The 21,684-nt window shown below is 33.2% G+C and overlaps 1 protein-coding gene across 1 annotated transcript in view; it reads right to left on the reverse strand.

Moving 5' to 3' along the window:
• Positions 1 to 21,684, reverse strand: part of LOC145260380 (cadherin-related tumor suppressor-like) — a 736,127-nt gene that overhangs the window by 83,445 nt on the left and 630,998 nt on the right. Inside the window, exons 5-7 of the mRNA XM_080118334.1 lie at positions 20,759 to 20,949; positions 18,924 to 19,384; positions 15,953 to 16,401 (exon numbers count right to left, since the gene is read on the reverse strand). Coding sequence (XP_079974460.1) covers positions 15,953 to 16,401; positions 18,924 to 19,384; positions 20,759 to 20,949 — 1,101 coding nt within the window. The remainder of the gene's footprint in view (positions 1 to 15,952; positions 16,402 to 18,923; positions 19,385 to 20,758; positions 20,950 to 21,684) is intronic.

The following is a 21,684-nucleotide window of genomic DNA, read 5'->3' on the forward strand; positions in this document are numbered from 1 at the left end:
CATCACGTGCTCGGGAGAGAAGCAAAGTGCAAAGTTTTATTTGCAAGAAGAAAAGGAAATGGACATATAAAGCTGAGGACAAGAATGGGTCGGCTGTCGCCAGTATGTGATCAAAGGAAAGAGGAACGCGACCAAACTAGATGGACATGTGGCAGCGATAGACGTTAAGTGGTGTCGAGATGGAAGAGAAAGTGAAACAAAAGATTTTGTTAAAAATGAAGAAAAATGCCGACCCGGATTTTTATTTATTTCCTTCGAGTTTTATTTTTATGAATTACTAAAACTTTATTTTTATGAATTACTAAAACTTTATTTTTATGAATTACTAAAACTTTATTTTTATGAATTACTAAAACTTTATTTTTATGAATTACTAAAACTTTATTTTTATGAATTACTAAAACTTTATTTTTATGAATTACTAAAACTTTATTTTTATGAATTACTAAAACTTTATTTTTATGAATTACTAAAACTTTATTTTTATGAATTACTAAACTTTTATTTTTATGAATTACTAAACTTTTATTTTTATGAATTACTAAACTTTTATTTTTATGAATTACTAAACTTTTATTTTTATGAATTACTAAACTTTTATTTTTATGAATTACTAAACTTTTATTTTTATGAATTACTAAACTTTTATTTTTATGAATTACTAAACTTTTATTTTTATGAATTACTAAACTTTTATTTTTATGAATTACTAACGTTTTATTTTTATGAATTACTAAAGTTTTATTTTTATGAATTACTAAAGTTTTATTTTTATGAATTACTAAAGTTTTATTTTTATGAATTACTAAAGTTTTATTTTTATGAATTACTAAAGTTTTATTTTTATGAATTTGTAAAGTAAAGTGTAACACCATGCAACGTTACACAAAAGGAAACTATCATTTACCAATAGGATTTTTCAATAGCTCATTTAAAATTTGATTTTCAATAATCTTTTTGGTGCGTTTTTTGGTACGACCCTTCTAAGAGTAGTAATTTTGAGAGTAGGGACGATATTTTGAGTGAGCCAATTTTAGAGATACATTCTTAAGGAAAACCTTTCTAGCTAATACTTCTATGCAAACGATAAAAACGAACAAAATGCATTCAAAAGCATAAATTCACAAAAGAGATTTTATACATCTTTAAAATGGAACTTTACATGGATAGAAAAATATGAAATGTTTAATATCTTTAAAGATATCGAGGAATCCCGTTTTAATCGTGAAAAATGTTCGCAATATTAAATAAAATAAGATTATACATTTGCGTTCGATAAACAGTGTAAAAGAGTTGATGCATTGGATGTATGTGCGTGTGTTACTATCAGAGTGTATATGCTTATAACTGTGTGTGGGAGTTGATAAGACTTCTCGTATTTGTTAGTACCATATATCGCTATAAAGCCACAATTCATCGGTGCAATAGCCACTAGCCTCTCTTTCTTATTATGCAAAAAATAATTTCTAAACTAATAGATCCCGCATTGTCTGGCAAACCTCAGCTCCTGCTGAATGCAGCGTTGTATCCGTGATAAACTTGCTGCATTACCTTCGACCCACCCGAATGGTACCAAAATAGTATCTCTTGACTTTAAGGTGATCATATAGCGTCAGATCGTCTACTCTTTACAGCTTTCTTACTTTAGATCGTTCATCTTTGGAATTTCCTCACTACTCCTTATTTTCGCAACCTTATCAACATACAGAATTTTAAATCCAATGTGAACAAACATGTTGCTGCCCCACAGATTTTCTAGTCACTATACATTTAACCCTATCACAGCCTTTTACGCTTCTCTTAAAATATCCTATCTTTTTATGAACAAATATTTAATTAATATAGGAACCCATCAAGAATGCCAACAATATTCAATGTTTAAATTTTTACTCCCGGAAAACGCGGGGTTTCCTTACTAGTCATTGTAAACAGAAAATTAGAAACGCAGGTCTTGCACTTGCATTACAAAAAATGAGTTTTGTTTATTGTCATCAAGAATTCTAAGAACGCCTTTTACGTGTTTGGACCATTATTTTTTTTCTCTTTACCCCTTTGAGATTTTGAAATATGGTTGGTGTCATTCTAGTTTTTATAGGCTAGCGGCAATTAAAACAAAAATCGAGAAAAATTAATTGTCAATAAATCCCAAGTCAGCGGGCATACATAGTAAACAGAATATACAACAGGAAGTTGGAATGGTACACGAACATACACACACGTGTGTGCGTGTATAGCGGGAACGAGCTATATATATATATATATATATATATATATATATATATATATGAGGAGATGATGGATGAAGAAATATACAAGGAAATGGATGAAGATACAGGGTGAGAGAGGAGAGGTTGAGTAGTAGAAGATGAGAGATACAAAAACAATAGTGTAATATTACTAAGGTAAAGTCATAGATACTAGATATCACTCATTAAAACCCTTACCAGCTGCCACCATCTAGATCTATGAAAATCTTCAAGCCAATATCATCTTCATAAATAAAACGGTACATTGTGTGTGTGTATGTAAATATTAAACCGATGAACTTTTAAACTACTGGTCACATAAAACTGAAATTAACAGGAAATAGTAATTATACACTATAACGAGTAAAATCTTTGTTAGGATAAATGAATAACGCATACAGAAATATGTCGGCAAGTTTAAATGCAACATGTTTGTTTCAACTTCCTGATATATTTCTACTGCATTTGTACAGGCTCAAATTCATTCATAAGTTGACGTGGTTCAATTTTAAATCGTTCTTATCTATCTATTGATAGTTCAAACAGCAAGGAAGATGGCTGGAACGCTAAATGTTTTGGTTTCGATTCTAGCCGACGGCACACATTTTTATAACTTTTGAAATCAGTACTATATATATATATATATATATATATATATATTCAATAGAGCATTAGCTCTGTAATAATAATTAAAACGAAATCTGCATAAATTAAAATATTAAAGCGTATTTTTACGATCGGGCACGTGCGGGTTCCCACGCTACTCAAATCAAAGTTATATAAACATGTAAAAGGAATTTATTGGAAAATACTTTATTCCTCGTAAACCATGTGGAACCTTCATTTCTAGTAAGCATCTATTTCTTCCATTGGTAGCAAAAATATATTGGTCGTTCTTCCGATCGAAAATGCTTCTATATTCTACGAATGCTCGAAGCAGATGACCTCAAAGCAAGAATTTTCTTTCAAGCGGACACTTGGCACTTGCATTTGCCACTTTTGTAAATTATAAGAATATTGATTCCCAAGAAGATTCGATCTTATTTCCCGCCAGGGTCAGTTGCAATCATTATCAGAAGAGCTTTTCGAGCAATCTTTCGTTTCCCATTTTCCAGATTGTTAAGAATTCAAGCAATCCAACTCAGCCACAGAAAAGCAGAGTCTGCAGGCTGAACTTTTCGGTTCCATTTCAAAGATCTGATTATCCAACTTTCTAATCAATTCTAGGTAAAGAACTGCGGAGTGACTCAAGTTTGTTTAAACGTTTTTGTTGATTCAAAGATTGTACTTCAGATGAAACCTTTTGGTTATTTGAAGCCGAAACACCATATGCGTTCCGAGGGGAAATACTTCAATTATGGGTACAGACTATGAAGCTTTAAATTAATTAATATACGGATGTAAGCAACTATATTTTTAGGTGTATATGCCTTAATATGTGATATATTATAAACGTATTGTAGATTTACACATGTTTTTTCTCTATATAAAATTAAGTTATATATATATATATATACACACACACACACACATATATATATATATATATATATATATATATATATATATATACATATAAGAGGTGGGTGTAGTTTGCTTGAAGCATTGTATAGTATGTAGTTAAATGGAATTGTAGAAGGCGGTACAATGCAGAAGTAACGGAAAGACACAAGCTGAAGCAGGTGAGAAATTTATTAATACAACTTATAAATACATGTGTACATATTCATATTTCATATACGCAGTATATTTATATTTGCACAGTGGTTACCTGGGAATGTCGGTCTGGTGGTATGTCCGTGTAATATAATATTTCGAGAAAGATCTCTTCGTCAGATGTTTATTTGACTTTGACAAACGTGTAGTTGTAAGCAGTGACTATACCGCAGCAAATCATTGCCCGGGACTTATAAATCCATATTCAAGCAAGAAACTAACGAACTTAACGAGGCCGTTTAAATGACACTAATTTCCTTCTTCACCCTTTTCACTCTCATCCATGATTCAACTATACTAAGTACCTACTCCTCCATAAACACATATAACCATAAATAACTATATTCCAGAGACTCCTCCATATTTGTTATGTATACGTATCGTACGAACTTAGTTTGTTATTCATGTGTATCCTATCAATTTTGTACAAATTTCATGCCTATCTGTTTTCCACATATATTGTAAACGTACACATACCCATCCCTCTCTCTAACCAAATCTAATTAACTTTCATTTTATGTATGTATATACAGTGTGACCCCCCTCCCCCAAAAACGGGCCCCAACTCTAATTAGGCCCCGTTTCTTAGTGTTTTGTCCAAATGAAATGAAACTTTGGTCATAACTAGTTTATTATATTCAAAACATCCCATCAAAACACGAGGGTTTTTGGCCTTTTTTTTCTCCGTTCTACAGCATATGTTCTAGATGGCCTCCATTTAGCTTTTGTTACTTTTTTTGGGGGGGGGTCACCCTGTACACAAATACATAACTTCTGTATTTATCCTTCCTTCAGTATATGTTTCAATATTTATATAACTGCATGTTATATATATATATATATATATATATATATATATATATATATATATATATATGCTGAAAAGGAAGAAAAATGTTTCAGATCCAATAAGGTTTGCTGATTATCAAAATAATGAATTTAACGATTCTATTGTATTTTTATTTATCCTCCTATGTTTTATGTTTCTATTGGTGTGTATGCGTGTGTAAGTGTCTATTTATGTAAATGTATATTAAGTATATGAATGTGTATGCATGTAGTTTACCATTATTTATTAGGTATGGTATAAATCTCCAGTTCTTTAATTTTCTAATCCATGAACTAAACCTGGAGTCCCCCTCCCACTCCAATTTATACATGCAGGTCAAAAAAAAAATCAAAACAAAAAAAACAAATAAGGATATTATAAACATTAAATTAAGTAATAATTATCTATCCTCTAATTGCTTTAATATACACAAAATAGCAAACATTTTAACCAAGAAGTCACTTATTTTAATCGATAGTTTACACCAGTGATAATATATGCACATTACCTAACACTGCCAAAGTAATATCATTTTAATTATTATTAACTCAGTCACCGGTAAAATTAACATCTTATATAACACACAATAATATGATCAAATTAACGTCTTATATAACACACAATAATAATATGATCAAATTAACACTTTATATAACGCCTACAATAATGCGATAATATTGTTAGTTGCTTTAATAATTTTGAAAATGATAGAAATAATAAAATGCACACACATACGTATTTATATATCCATATGTGTGTGTGTGTGTGTGTGTGTGTGTGTGCGTTTACATGTACACCGATTAAATTTTTAAATTTTCCCAACTTTATAACGATCTTTGATCGTAAATCTAAATATAATCTATTAATTTTATAAATTCAATTATTTACTTACAATGTGTGTATTTGTATACGTATATTTGTTTATGTGTATGCACGTATACATATATATATATATATATATACACACATATATATTTATATATATACATATAGATATGTCTCGATGTGTATATGTATATATGCGTCTACGTACGCTTAACGATTTATACGTTATCACAGAGGTGAGACTCCCGTTTTTTCTTTTTCTCAATTCCCCCGACTTCTTGGACTCTTCGCCATATTCAACTCTTTATTAAATAGTATTTCTATCTCTTTATTCCTTTTTTTAAATTAAATCCGTCTCCCTTTCCACCCTTCACCTTTCTTTGACACGCAACAGACACACAGCAATTAGCTTATCAACATGCTTAAGGAAACTCGATGTTCAGTTTAAATGAACCCCCCTCCCCACCAACACAATCTTCTATTCTGGTGAAATACGCCCTAATTTTAATAAATTCAAATTTAAATTGTCTATATATTCAGCCGTTGATATAAATTGTGGCAATGTTTTAACAGATTTTCCAAAAAGGTGAAAATATGACTTCACCATTTTTCATTTTTTTTTTTAGAGAGAGCTCGCAACTTATAATCTTGTTTTTTTAAAGAGCTTACTTTTTTCTCTAGCGTCAGATGGTTCAGAGTCGCCTGATGAAGTCTCATTGATAGAAACAGATGGCTGTTTGTAGCGACTAAATGTAACCGTTCACCTTCTAATAGATGTGTGTGTGTGGTTGTTTGATCTTCTAAACTAATGATCATTTTGAATTTTTGAATATATATTCCTGGTAATCCGGTAAATAACAGACATTATTTTTTTGTATACTTTATCATTTACGGGAGTACGTCGACCAAAAGTAGCATTAGCCCTACCTCTTATTTTTTACAATTAAATAAAATGTTTATACAATTAAATAAAACGTATATACAATTAAATAAAACGTATATACAAATAAATAAAACGTATATACAATTAAATAAAACGTATATACAATTAAATAAAACGTATATACAATTAAATAAAACGTATATACAATTAAATAAAACGTATATACAATTAAATAAAACGTATATACAATAAAATAAAATGTATATACAATAAAATAAAATGTATATACAATAAAATAAAATGTATATACAATTAAATAAAATGTATATACAATTAAATAAAACGTATATACAATTAAATAAAATGTATATACAATTAAATAAAATGTATATACAATTAAATAAAATGTATATACAATTAAATAAAATGTATATACAGATAAATAAAATGTATATACAAATAAATAAAATGTATATACAAATAAATAAAATGTATATACAAATAAGATGGAGGAAGTATGGGAACGAGTAAAAAAGTCCAATGATTTAATATTTAATTTTAATCGTTTTTTTTTTTTTAGTATTTCTGTGTGTTATTCCAACGATTAACTCCTGATGAGTTTTTTTCACATGTGGAGTGGGAGAGAGAGGATCACCGCTTATCAAGGCCCAGAAGCCACTCGAGGATAAGGGCTAATAAGTATACATTAGTCATTATTATTTTAACGTAGTAAACATTAGTGGGAATTTTGTAACTTGGATTACTTAAGGGGACGGTTCAAGAAGAACTTGCTCACGTTGGACTTGAAGAAAATCAGATTGTAGTCAGCTGGAAAGTAGGCAAACGGAATAGAGTTCCACAGGCGAGCAGTTCTAAGAAAGAAGCCCTGTTTTGTTGACGAAAGGGGCTCCTAGTTTTTTTTCGGTGTATTTTTAATACGCGCTATACATGCACACACACGCATACACGTATATATTTATGGTATAGTGTTATTTCTATATTTTTAATCCTGAATGTCATTATGAGATGATTATACCGACACTTTAAATTATTGCCGTAGTTCTCTGTATACTTGTTTCATAGTTGATATAGTGACTGTTTATTTGTGTCCTCATAATTAGTACTATTACTCTTACTATCTTAACGTGCATATTTATTAATAACTGTATCTTTGATATACAAAATAACTGTGTATGATAATATTTCTGTTAATATTTTTAGATAGCTGTTTACTTCTATGGAAATGCTTATTATCCCAAAGAATATTTTGTTAATTTGAGTTTTTATGTTTTATAAGGCGTATTAAACCAGATTATATTTCGTTTATTATTTTTTTGCTTCCATTATTCTTATTAAGGGTGTATTTATCATCTTTGACAAAAGGATTAGCTTAAAAAATGCAGGTAGAGGTTTATAGTGCTTATTGATGTATGTCATGGGAAAATGAAAATATACAAATATTTTTTCCTATCAGGCTGATTCAAAGTAGATGATAATAATCATTAGTTATGAAAACCTTGAGAAAAATAATAGAGGAGGAGAGAGTCTATGCGGTAGAGGGAGGTGCCAGAGTAAACCCCGCCCTGCTTTTTAAAAGAATGGCCCCCAGAAAAGACATATGTGAAGTTAAATGAACCTTGTAAGCTGGCAAGTAGATATGCAAAGGGAGTCGTTTATTTTTATCTTCTGTCAGGTTCCATTTGGGGAAAGGTTACATAGAAAGAAGGGAGGAGAAAGATCTTTATTTCTAACTGTTGGATTCGTATACGTTGCTCATTTCTCAACGTAAAAAAACACTTTGCTATATATATATAATATGTGTATGTATATATATATGAGTAATGATTGATATAACATAAGAAATTGATGTATAAGAAGAAGAAATTGATGTATAATTCAAACTCTAGAGAATCTCGTCTCTGGCGAATACATTTGATCAGGAGAATAAAATTCGAAATCAGAATTTGATCTGTCTCATACATTTACATAAAGCGCATTGAAAATATTAGTAAATTATATGTATATTCGCTTATCTATCTTGATATTGAAACTATGTATAGACAAATATATGTATATTTAGAAATGTGTATATTTATTTACATTCACTTACATAATTTTTTATATAGCTAACACACACATGGATGTAGTGAATCAAATGTGATTTTTATCATTTGTGTTTATTGAATGGATTGTCGGCAAACGCTAGTCGTAATAAGCGTTCGACGAATATATTCCTATATTCTTGTAAAATAAAAGTTTGGGAACAGCTAATGAAAATGCACAGCGAGTAAGAATAAAAGCGTAAGGAATTGGAACGCATTTATCTAAGATTATAATTGATGACAGATAATACAACAAAAGTAAACAAATGACAGTTGTCTAAATTTTTTAAACAGAGTAAAATCTAAATCTCCCTCAGAGTATGAGTTCCTCGGGAAGAGTAAGAGTAATCGGAATTAATGTAAGAAATTTAATTGAATGGAGCTGACTGATAATTTCTGGAAATAAACATTAACCTTTGGTATACAGAGTGAACTTATTGAAATTATGTGTGGCGTCTGTTTTCATAATCCTATGATGTCAATTTTACTTTATAAATATAGTATATATGTATTACTTTATCTTGAGTATATGGAATAGTGGATCAGCATGGAAACAGTAAGATATTTCTAAAGCATACCAGTATCTCTGTCCTGCCAAAAGACCTTGATATATTGTAAAAAAAACTTTATTGAAAAGAAAATAATTTATTCAGTAATCACACGCATCTCATTTGACTATTCCATATATGTCTGTAGTAACCATATAGAAATTATATAAATATACATCAGTATACGCGATAAGATATGCGTGTATATATAAGGTACACACACACACACACACATATATATATATATATATATATGAGAATAATTAGGCTTCGGAGTGCCTAGGTATAAAGAACGTTAATGCCCCTTCTTTCTACATTGTTTTATTTACTCGTCTTAAAATTCATTTATATATTAGTCAACCACATACAATACTGTTTCGCTGTATCACAGCGAATCAGTGCGGCTAGACCAGCAACTAACCCAAGCCAGGATTGAAACTCGACTACCTAGGCGAAAGTCAGCGCTTCTCGCCGTTAATCTATTTGGCTGCTACTAAGATGGGCGTGCGAACTTACAATGTTTAAACATTGTCAAATCTCTATCTTTCTATATAATACACACACCTATATATGTGTGTGTGTAATAGAGAGAAAGAAAATTTATAGGCATTACACATGTACTCACGATATATAAATATGCAGACCTACACATAACATGATATTAATACTGAAACTGGCGTGTGTACATATATGAGCACTTACACCTTGTTAATCTATTTTTTGTCTTTATGCGTTATGATATATTTCCGACGTGGAAAGTTTTCACAGAAGCCCTCGACTTCTTTCTCCGTTCTTTCCTGCCAGTTTCGTTTGATGAATCGCTTTATTCCTGGAGGCCAGATTTCCTGCAGATGGCTGACCCATTCTCAATACTCGAACCCACGAGAACCCCATCCCCCCATACACACTCGAACGAATATTTAAAGCCTGACAAAATCATTTACCAGGATCATCTCGTTCAATCATTTCAGGATTCATTTCCATCCGTCATCCCAGTTTCTTTTTTTTTCTTTGTATTATTTGAAAACTAATTTTATTTGTATTCTTAAAATTTTTTTTACCTTTCAAATAATAAGTATCATTACATAATTGATGCAAAGGAAAATAAAAAGTAATTGACACACACACACACACACACACACACACACACACACACACACACACACACACACACACACACACACACACACACACACACACACACACGAAACAAAGTTTCTTCGTAAAGCAGAACAGATATTTTAAAATGCGTCCATTGAACTTACGCGTTTTTACATGCTACTTTCAAACTCGCACGTGATTGATCAACACATTTAAAAATGATTGTCCCTCGACAAGAGATGTTAAATGAATAGAATTCGAGTACGGATTCATCGAAAAGTATTTGTTTATTTGCACTCTAGAAGGTTAAACACAAGGTCAAATATGAGTTAAATTAAAGTGTTTCTGTGGAACGAACCAGACATATTCAAATTTTCAGCTAGTGTTCTTATCAAAAATAAACCACATGCGGATGGAAGTAACCCTACTGAAAATGGGGGAAAGATGAGCTCGTTAGAGTACGATGGTTAGGAGAGAGCTGTTTCCTAATTCATCCGATGGACATTTTGGGTTGAGAAAACGTTTATTGTATACTAGCCTGGGTGCCCGGCGTTGCCCGGGTGTTTGGGGGTAAGTGATGAGCACAAAAAAGTGGTAGTAGGCAGGCATGCTTGAACACATACCGCGAAGGAGGAAAAGAACGTGACCCCCCCCAAAAAAAAAACAAACAAACAAAAAAACGTAATGTCTTTGCCGTGTCGTCCATCGCTAAACCGGAAAATGGCGAAGGTTTAAATTAAGGCTAGTCAATCAAAAAGAGGGATGACTTTCGAAAATATCGGTGAAAAAAGTAACCATTTCTTGTAGAAAAGGGCCCAGTTGAGAATGAAGGAATTAATGGTTTTACCCAATTTTGCGATATTTGTCGTCCGAAGGGTGCACCTTCCAAATGATACCGATCTCGCGAAAATCCGTCGCCTCTATCGAAAGTTATAGGCAGACTTACAAACATACACACATTTAAACAGACAGGTAAGATTTATACTATAGATGATCAACTGTGTATACTTCATTAAACACTATTAAAATATTAAGTGTGTATAGTCCTATATTACTAAGTTTAAGTGTGTATAGTCCTACATGACTAAGTTTAAGTGTGTATAGTCCTACATGACTAAGTTTAAGTGTGTATGGTCCTATATTACTAAGTTTAAGTGTGTATAGTCCTATATTACTAAGTTTAAGTGTGTATAGCCACATATTACTAAGTTTAAATAAGTAATACATCTGAAACAAATTAATTTCCAATTTCTGTGGAATTCGCCCAGTTTACAATAGAACCAACATCTGAAAGTCGTACACACGCTTGACGAAGGGAGGTATTTCCCGAAATATTTTTATGTGGATACTCTACCTGACAACTTAGTGGGTAACAATACATGTAAAATATTTTAAATACACAGACATTATGTGCATATATGTATGTGCACACATTTAAACAATAAAGGTAAAACTGCATGCCTTGTTCCACCATTATATATTTATTTGTCTCGGTTTGTGTCTCTGTTACATATTTACACTGCATTGCTTCCTATGAATTAAATTTCTTTTATATACACATTAAATAATGCTTTAGGTAAACTATATTAACCTCTTAAGCACGGTTTTATATTTAATACAGAGACGAAGAAAACTGGCGAGCGCATGCTTTTCCTACGGGTATTGGCTTGTTTTTGGCCGCAATAGACTTTACAAACTCGTGCTCGTCTTGTCAATTTCATAGAACATGTCGGTGTCGATTACGTAAATCACACACCTCCTTCAGAAGACAAAAAGAACAATGGGTCGAAAAGAACAAAGCGGAATTTTGGTCTGTTTGTTATACGGGATATCAACCTCTTCAGGGTCATTTAAGTTCAAAACATTACTTCTTGTATACCATTGGATAAACAAATTTCTATTTTACTGGGAATTTGGTGGTTCATATCTATAAACTAGTACTAGAGTATATTTTAATACAGGTGTGGACAAACTACATCCCACTGTCTGCACGAGGCGCGCCGAATGTTGATAAACTTGTATATCTAAACTTAGTTATTTTGTCTTTCAAATAAATGCGTTTCTTACGAATATTCGAGATTAGCTTTAAATTTTTAATTAAAATTTATTATAATCTTTTTAAACTTTTATTTTTCGTTTTAAATAATTATTATATTGAGTTTATATTAATATTAAGACAATTATTCGAAATCGGAAAACGTAAAAATCGGAACATTGTGGTTCCGGAATCAGTAAATCGGAAAAACGGTCTTTTTTTCCGATGCAAAAAAAAAAAAAAAAAAAAAAAAAAAAAAAAAAAAGATTTTCTTTTACTTGAGTTTGTTTGTTCAAATTATTTTTCTGTTGTTGATATTAATAATGAAATAAATATATATTGATTTTAAAACTACCAGTAAAACTAAAATTTATAGATCAACCTCCGCAAATATATTTCTACGTTTGAGAAACTATATGCGCATATTACCTTTGTTTTTAGAGTAATCCAATAATAATAATAATAATAGGTAAATATTTAGATATTTGAAAAAGACTGGAATCGATAATTGTATCGAAATCGAGAAATGATTTGGACTCGGACTATTACTACTTTATATAATCTACGGCATAGAATTGTGAAATATTTAATGGAGTATTTGCAATAAAACGTTCTTCAGGTTTAACAGGATAGATCCGACATATTGTCTTTACAGACCGCGATGGTATCTATCAGGTTAATCACGCACCTCTTTCAAAATCAGCAGTAAGAAATTAAATGAGAACGATGACCCTAATGTGACCAAAATAAAAACATGTAAACAAGACTCACAAGGTTCAGAGGAGAATAGGCCAAATAGAACAGAGGTGAATGAAAAGGAAATAAGGGTTTGCATCGGACTACAAACACGAGAGGGGACGAGGCGAGGATAACGAGCCGGAGTCAGAACGAAGCAGCCACGACTGATTATATGTTGAAACGAGACTAGAAGGACTGAGAGGTCGCCGGAAAAAAGGGAGACAGATGTGGATGGGTAACCTAGAAGTAGGGAAAGAATTAGAAAGGGGCGAGCGTGCGATGAAAGATGGATTTGTAAAGTGTGACTCGTTGAGAGAATAGGATAAATAGGTCCATCACGGTGAAAGATGAGGAGACAGTGGAGCAAAAATTAAAGACCCCCATCTCTCATCCACCCCGATGGAAGGAATCGATGACAGAAAGGAAGAAGAGACGACGAATGTAAATGGGCTACAGGCGAGACAAGACGACGTGAACACAGATCTTGAAGGAGAGGAGGAGAAAGACTCGACAGAATGTTGGCATCACTGGGCCGAAGCGAAAGAGAAAAATAAAAGGTAACCACTACAAGCAGATATTGTAAGCGCAATATTAAGACAGTCTTATGAGATTAGCCTTAAGAACAGTTAAAGATAGAAAGCAAGTTTAGGTAGCAAGTCAAAAAGGTTAAGCTTTAATAACCTCGGGTTGCCAGGTCGCCATCATTCGAAATGACTCAATATTTATCTCTTTCACAGCAGGATGATGTGACACAAGAGTCGGAAAATGGGATTTGAAAAGCCAACAAATTAGAAGAGCATTCTAGCCCCCATTCCCCCCCCCCCAAAAAAAAAGCAACTGTCCGGGTCTCCCTGTTCGCATTCCCTGCGGGGACACCTCAGGTGATTAGCAATAAAGTAACCTCTTTGAAGGTAGAACTTGAGAGTGAACCTCCTAGAACTAGACAGGACCAAAGCCGTACCTTAGTCAACAGAGGAATCGATACTCTTATCTTTGGTGTCGAGGGAAACTTCCACGGCTGGACTCGTTCTAAATGACTGATCAAATTGAAATCATGAATAACTGTTTATCAAGAAAGTATCTAAAATGAATTGCTTCTTCTTTGTTCTCCTCGTTATTACTGATGCACATCAAAAAGAAAAACATTGATCTGGCAGCACCAACAACAAAAGCATAAGACAAATGCCGATTAATAAAAGTATTAGCAGGAGACGAATGACGTAAATACTTATAATAATATGTCAAATATTTACCTAACAAGTCATGGTCATCAACTATAAAATGAAGCTTGCATGTTAATAATGCATATCAATGGCAGTACTATAAAATACTATCTTTCTTTCTGTGTATAAGTTCGTTCCCTATGGATTCTGAAACGACTGTGTTGATTTTTATGAAATTTCACACGAAGATATTTTATATGCCTGACTGGGTATTTAGATATGTTTTGTATCTGAATGTCTTCTATAAGTATCGATAATCGATAATGGAAATAATCCGATAAAAGGAACAAGCGATTTTGACTTAAGTTAACACCTTACACAGCCTAACATCATAAGTGCATTTAGAAAGTTTTATTATCACACAAGCCGAAAGTCTTGTATATAAAATCAACAGTAGGTTTATTCCTATGACAGAGGCGCATTCGAAATAAATGCTTCTGTTTAGAACACAACTGAAGCATGATACTTGACTTTTTCATTTTTCACTTTAATTACCATCATCATATATAAAAAAATAACTTTAAAAAATCAATAGTAAGCTCTCTACAGGACAGTGTAGACTATAATGTTTTGTGGACTAAGTTACTGCAGAAAAGCATGTGAATTTTCCTTCCGGTGCACCGCGATGGGTCCCTAACTAGAGTAGGCAATCAATCGGTTTGATTAAAAAAAAAATGGACGATTTCATCGATTTCGATGACAATAAAAAATGGGAGCTGCGAAGAAGGTGGGTTCTCTCTACCGTGCTAGAAAGCTACTTACGCCTGAAAGTATCCTGTATCTCTACGAGGTCACCAGTTGTTCATGTATGGATTCGTGTTGTCACATTTGGGCTGGTGCATCTGCTACTAGTCTCTCACTCCTTGACAGGGACCAAAAGAGTCGCCAACTTGATAGGTCCTAAACTGTCATCAAAGCGTCAACCTCTACCCATCGACGAAATGTTGCATCCCTCTGCCTGTTCTACAAGTATTTTAATAGTGAATGCTCCGACAAACTACACACCTTTGTAGCCCTTCGACGTAAATACCCCCACAAGCAAAATCCCACTCCTACACAGTGGAGATCAGTAGATGTAATAAAGCCGTCTACTTTAATAGTTTGTTCTGCAGAACTACTAGACTTTGAACTCCCTTCCGGGTTCCTGCTTTCCCAACTGTACTGACATGCAGAAGTTCAAGTGTAATGTGAACAGACATCTCATTGCTCAACTCCTTATATAGTATCCCCGCAACTTCCCCGATAGTAGCCCCCTACATCAAAGTGGCATGTGCCTTATTTCGGGTGAAAATGGAATCAAAAGAAATAACATTTCTTGATCATCATTAAATCCCGGGCAATATCGGATCTCCTTGCTAATATATTATAAATGAACTACATCTCGGCGTTCATATAGATCGTAATAACATACGGTAAACCCTCTTTAATATTATGCTGTGTTTCAATATATATTTGTATAAATAACTATTACTTTGATTAAACGTACATAAATATATATATAACTATCTCATTATTTAGTTTGTGTTTATCATATAAAAATTATCTCGTGATCTCACCTTTGAATACTTCTTAGAACTGTTTGTCTAAATTTATTTCTCTAAATTTGGCCCTCCCCATAACCTTCCCATCAAACCGTGACCCTAAAAAGGGTTCTACAAAAATAGCAAACATACATGCACTCGACAATAATAAAACACTAAACTTACCAGAGTCCGTGGCAATAACGGTGAGTCTGTAATTATTCTCTCTTTCTCGATCCAATTTTTGTTTGGCATAAACTTCCCCCGTTGTCGAATTAATGTTAAATATGTTCCTGTTGCCATCTCGAATGGCATAACTAATCCGGCTGAAGGCGTACGAATCATCGTCACGGGCCGACAGCTGCACGACGTGCACGGGGAACTTTGCCATGTTCTCCTGTACGTAAGCCAGGTAAGGAGAGTCGACAAACACGGGCGCGTTGTCGTTGACATCGACAATCGAGATGTAGACGGCAGCTGTGTCATAGCGCGGCTTGGCACCTCCGTCTTCACACTGAACGATCACATGGTACGACTTCTTCCGCTCGTAATCCAAATTCTTCTGTACGCGCAAGATTCCGCTACTCTGGTCCATGCTGAGATCTTGGTTGTCATCGCCTTCTATTATGAAATACCTACATAATAAAAACAAATACATCAGACACAAATAAATTGGAAACAAATGAATAAAAAAAAACAAAGATGAAAGACACGTTTAAATGTGTGGTTGTCAAATTTATAATCTTAAAGATTTATTAGGATGACAAGAGATACTCGCGGAATTTTAAATTTTGATTTAAAAAATATTCGCTATTATACCTTTACTTCATATATCATTTTAAAATGTTTTTTTTTCCGTTTTATCTAATCGCTTAAATTACAGTCGTATTAAAACAATAGTGTATTCTTTTCAGAACGTTGAATACAATATAGAAAAAAAAGCAAATTCACGCAATTTTCCTATTTCGATTCAAGCTAGGCCGAAAAACTACTAAAACAGTTCGCGAAATCAACGAAGCGTTTGGCCCAGGAACTACTACTGAACACAGAGCACAATCGTGGTTTTATAAATCTCGTGGTGGCAACGAGGTCAGCCACCGGATGTTGACAACGATCGATTAAGAGCCTTAGTCGAAGCCAACCACACACAACTGTTCGAGAACTTGCTTAACGTATACGACGATTTCCAACCATTTGTAAAAGATTGGAAAGAAAAAAAAAACTTGATAAATGGGTGCCTCATGACTTGAACAACAAAAGGAAACGCCGTTTTGAAGTGTCATCTTCCCATCTTTTACCCAACAAGAACGACTCGTTTTTCAACCGGGTTGTAACTTGCGATGAAAAAGGAGGTTCTTTATGATAACTGGCGACGCTCAGCTCAGTGGTTAGACGCTGACGAAGCTTTACGACACTTCTTGAGCTAAAGTTGCACCAAAAGAAAGTCATGCTAACTGTTTGGTGATCTGCAATCGGTTTTATATATATATATATATATATATATATATATATATTAGTTTTTTGAAGGCGAAACCATTACGGCGGAGAAGCACTGCCAACAAATGGATGAAAACTTTGACAACACCCAGCATTAATCAACAGAAAAAACCGAATTCTAATTTGTGACAATGCGCGATCGCACGTTGTTAAACCGACTCCGCAGAAATTGAACGAATTGGGTTAAGAAACTGCCTCATCCGTCATACTCTTCAGATCTCTCACTTAGCAACTACTAGTTTTTCAAGCATCACAACAACTTTCTGCGTGAGAAATACTTAAAAAACATAAGGGATACCAAAAACGCCTTCAACAACTTCATCGCCACCAGAACGCAAGATTTTTTTATGTTACTGGTATAAATACACTTTTTTTTGCATGGTGGTGATTCTGATGGTGCTTATTTCGATCAATAATTGTTTTTTTTCATTGTAAAAGTTACAAACCGCAAGAACTTTGTCAATGATGTGTAGAAAACTAATTAAATGCATACCTTTTACTTATCAAGTTGTAAGCGAGATTCAAATGCTACGGTATATTTTGTATATTAACCTGTTAAGTGAATATAGAAAATTAAAGTGCAGAATAGTTGAAAACATTCCCGCTACATGTTAAGAATGGATTTCTAAATATTTCAGTACAATTCGTATTTTGCCGTTTAGAGAGTCACAATCAACGTTTTCTTTCTCTTCTTTTATTCTCTCATTTTATATGTTGGAAATATCAATCTCTTAAAATTGTCTTTCTTTGATCAGGTAAAATACTGACTAGAGTTTTCCCCTTGAACTGTATTTTTATACTTGTACTTTATTTTTCAATAACATAAGGACCTTTCGCTTTTCGTTGTTCTAAGCGATCATATCAATTAAAATGTAAATAAAATGTGTAGACGTCTCGCGATGTCTGCGTATGTTAAATCAGGGAAGACCTGATTACGTGTCTTATTTTTTTAAAATCATCGGTTATCCGTTCTTCATATTTTAAAACGATGTATGCTTTATTTGACGAACTCTGTTCTTCACTAAATAATATATCCCCAATATAAATTTTCTACTCGTATCATTCACCCTTTTCTTAGATTTTGTTAATCCTGGTGTTTCTCTTCTAGAGAGATCTGACAGAAAGGCTTTTAAAAGTGTTATTGTGCCTTCTGTTTTTCCTTTGTTTGAATACATCAATGCTTCGTCTCAAATTCATCCTATCTTTATGTTGATTAGTAACCGATTACCGTGATCATTTCAATAATCGCTAAAATCGTTATGTTGATTAGTAACCGATTACCGTGATCATTTCAATAATCGCTAAAATCGTTATGTTGATTAGTAACCGATTACCGTGATCATTTCAATAATCGCTAAAATCGTTATGTTGATTAGTAACCGATTACCGTGATCATTTCAATAATCGCTAAAATCGATGAGAATTATTGCAAGCAAAAACTTTCAAATTTACGTGATCATTTTCAAATATAAAATTCCTATTCTTATCCTCATTTCTTAGTTTTCCTTATCAATTCTCAAATCTCTTGAAGAGAGTCATTGATTGATAAATACATTTTTTCTAAAATTCTTCCTTTTTCCGTTGATCAGATAAACGATTACAATAATTTTGATGGTCGCTAAAAATTGTTGAGAATCATTTCAAGCAATTTCAGACTTACCTGATCATTCCGTTGACACCAATATCAGCATCAGTGGCCGTGACCTGCAGTAGGATGGTACCGACACTGGTACTTTCACTGATGTTGGCTTGGTACTGCTTTGGATGAAACACTGGATCGTTATCATTCTGGTCTCGGACATGGACAGTAACCTGCAGGATTGAACTCTTTGGTGGAACCCCCTTATCCTGCGCCTTGATAATTAGTTGGTACGTGTCTTGTTGTTCTCTGTCCAGTATGGAGAGCATCTTCAGACTTCCGTTATTGGGGCTGATTGAAAATGGTTCAAAGTCTGACAGGATCGAATACGTTACATCCTGATTGGGACCGATATCGTCTGCATCGATAGCTGTTATATTATAAACGATGGCACCGATGGGGGCATTCTCATCTACCCAGATGTCAGGTGACGTTGTAAATCTTGGCGCGCAGTCGTTGACATCGTTCACAATAACCATTATCTGTGAAATTAAGACGGAGAATACATTTAATGCATAGCTTATATAAAAGACAGTGTTCTGAGTGTATGTCTGGGTAAAACTGTAAAACTGCAAAGTAACCACCGACAAAAACGTTTGATCGATGTTACCTTGGAAGAATAATATTTAAAAATTTAGAAAAAATATTTATTCCTTAATCCTAAACTGGCGCAGATTTTGTCAACGAGGGTCGTGGTTTTTAAAACTAGGTGCTACTACATGAAGAGAAATAACTGAATTTTTTTAATCAAGGAGTTGCTTCTCTTATGCGAACTCATTTTCAAGGAATTCATGACAAGGAATTGTCTCTGTATGCGTCCAGAGAGAGGAATAGGTTGAATGGAGAAGAAAGAGGGAAGAGAAAAGAGATAGATAGACATGTTACCCTTTTGCTCCGGACAACGCTGGTAATTTTTTGTAGTGTATATGTGTGTGTACGCGAGGAGAAAGAGAGACATTCCCAAATTGATACCTGAGGATTTAATAAATTGGATTACGAATATAATTATATAATCTAAATCGTAATATGAATCATTCTCAGTGGAGTGATAACGACCTCACATATGCAGAAATCCGCACGCACTTTAATTATTTGAATACAAACTTTCTCATATATATATATATATATATATATATATATATATATATATATATATATATATGTGTGTGTGTGTGTGTGTGTGTGAGATGTGTGTATGATGCCTGTGCGTAAGAGAGAGAGAGAGAGAGAGAGAGAGAGAGAGAGAGAGATAGCGGCATGTTTTTCAATTAAAGCTGTAAATAGCATTCATTATTTCTATTTTTTCTAGCAAATGAACCTTCAAAAGCAATTTCTTCCATAAAGCAGGGAGAAAATTTTTACTTAGCGATAGAAATGTTCTCACATTCATAATATGTAGCACCTTCAGCTAACTGCGGGATCTGATGAGTTTTCTTAATCCAAAATAAAATCACTTCTCTGGTAGATTTTCAAAAGGGCGTTTAGAGCAGATATTAGAAAGATAATCATAAAATTCCGAGAGAAAATAATTGATTTATTTGAACGACGGTCTCGGATTGATTAACAAGCTGATCCGTATTAAAGCTAACGTTACAATTAAAAAGAAAATGTCGACTTCATTTATTTTTCCTTCGCGTATTCCCCATCAAATATGACGTTGAAAGCGCAAGAAGTGCATATTTAAAAAAAAAAAAAAGTGAGGGAGATTAGGTGCATTAACTTATCTTTGCTTCGAGATATTTTTTTATAGATGTTTTATGGAGAAGAAGGCGGTAAATACGGTAAATATACTAAACGAACTTGTTGACATTTTCTATTTGCTTTTCCCTGCCAGATCTCCCCCTAGATCGTCTTACCTTTGTTGTAGCAGAATGTCGGCGCCAAAGTGGAGTCCCTGTATCCGTAGCTGACGCGGTGAGTTTGTAGAAAGGCCGTTTTTCTCTGTCAAGGGAATGGTTCGTAAAAATACTCCCGGTGTTTTTATTAATCTTAAAGTGGCCCATTTTGTTACCGCCTGTAATCTCGTAAAACAAATTACTGTTGGGACCTGAAAGGAAATGAAAATACATTTTTAAATATTGTTATTTGATCTTTTAATTTAAAAATATTTACAATTATTTATTTTTGGAAAAAAATAGGATGAAAAGTGAGCAATGGGGCAGTACCTTTTTTTGAGTTGACTATCAGGGATGTGTTCGACATGTCTCAACGCATCACAATATCATGTGATGAGCAATATTTAACCTCACTATTAGTGATGAGACGATTCCAATATTTTTTCTGATTCCGATACAATTATGAATTGTGTTCTAAGTTCTCAATTCCGATACAATTACAACTTGCGATTCTTTTTATATTTCGAAATATTTTTTTTAAATGTATTTTCTTTTGGAGCAGGAGTCGGATTACTGTAAAAACTTGTGTACAAATTCTTGAAAACGTAAAAAAAAGTACTTTATATATGTATGTACGAATAAGAGTTTCATTAAATAAAATAGACGGTAGTGTAGTAATTGTTAATTGTGTAAATTGGACAGCATTTAATATTTATATGGACGGCTCAACAAGAACTTGTTTACATTGTATTTGAAGGCTGCATCTAACCGAAAGGCAAGCCAGAGGAACAGTGTTCTACAGGCGGGCAGTTCTGAGAAAGAAGATTTGTTCATGGAATCTGCGTTTAGATGTAGGCACAAATAGAGAGTGAGGGAAATCATATATATAGTCGAGTATTTTTTTGTGAAAGTTTGGCAAGAGGGAGCATCGATTGGAGTTCAGTCGA

This window comes from Euprymna scolopes, chromosome 3, assembly GCF_053919585.1.
Source record: "Euprymna scolopes isolate OS-2025 chromosome 3, ASM5391958v1, whole genome shotgun sequence".
NCBI lineage: Eukaryota > Metazoa > Mollusca > Cephalopoda > Sepiida > Sepiolidae > Euprymna > Euprymna scolopes.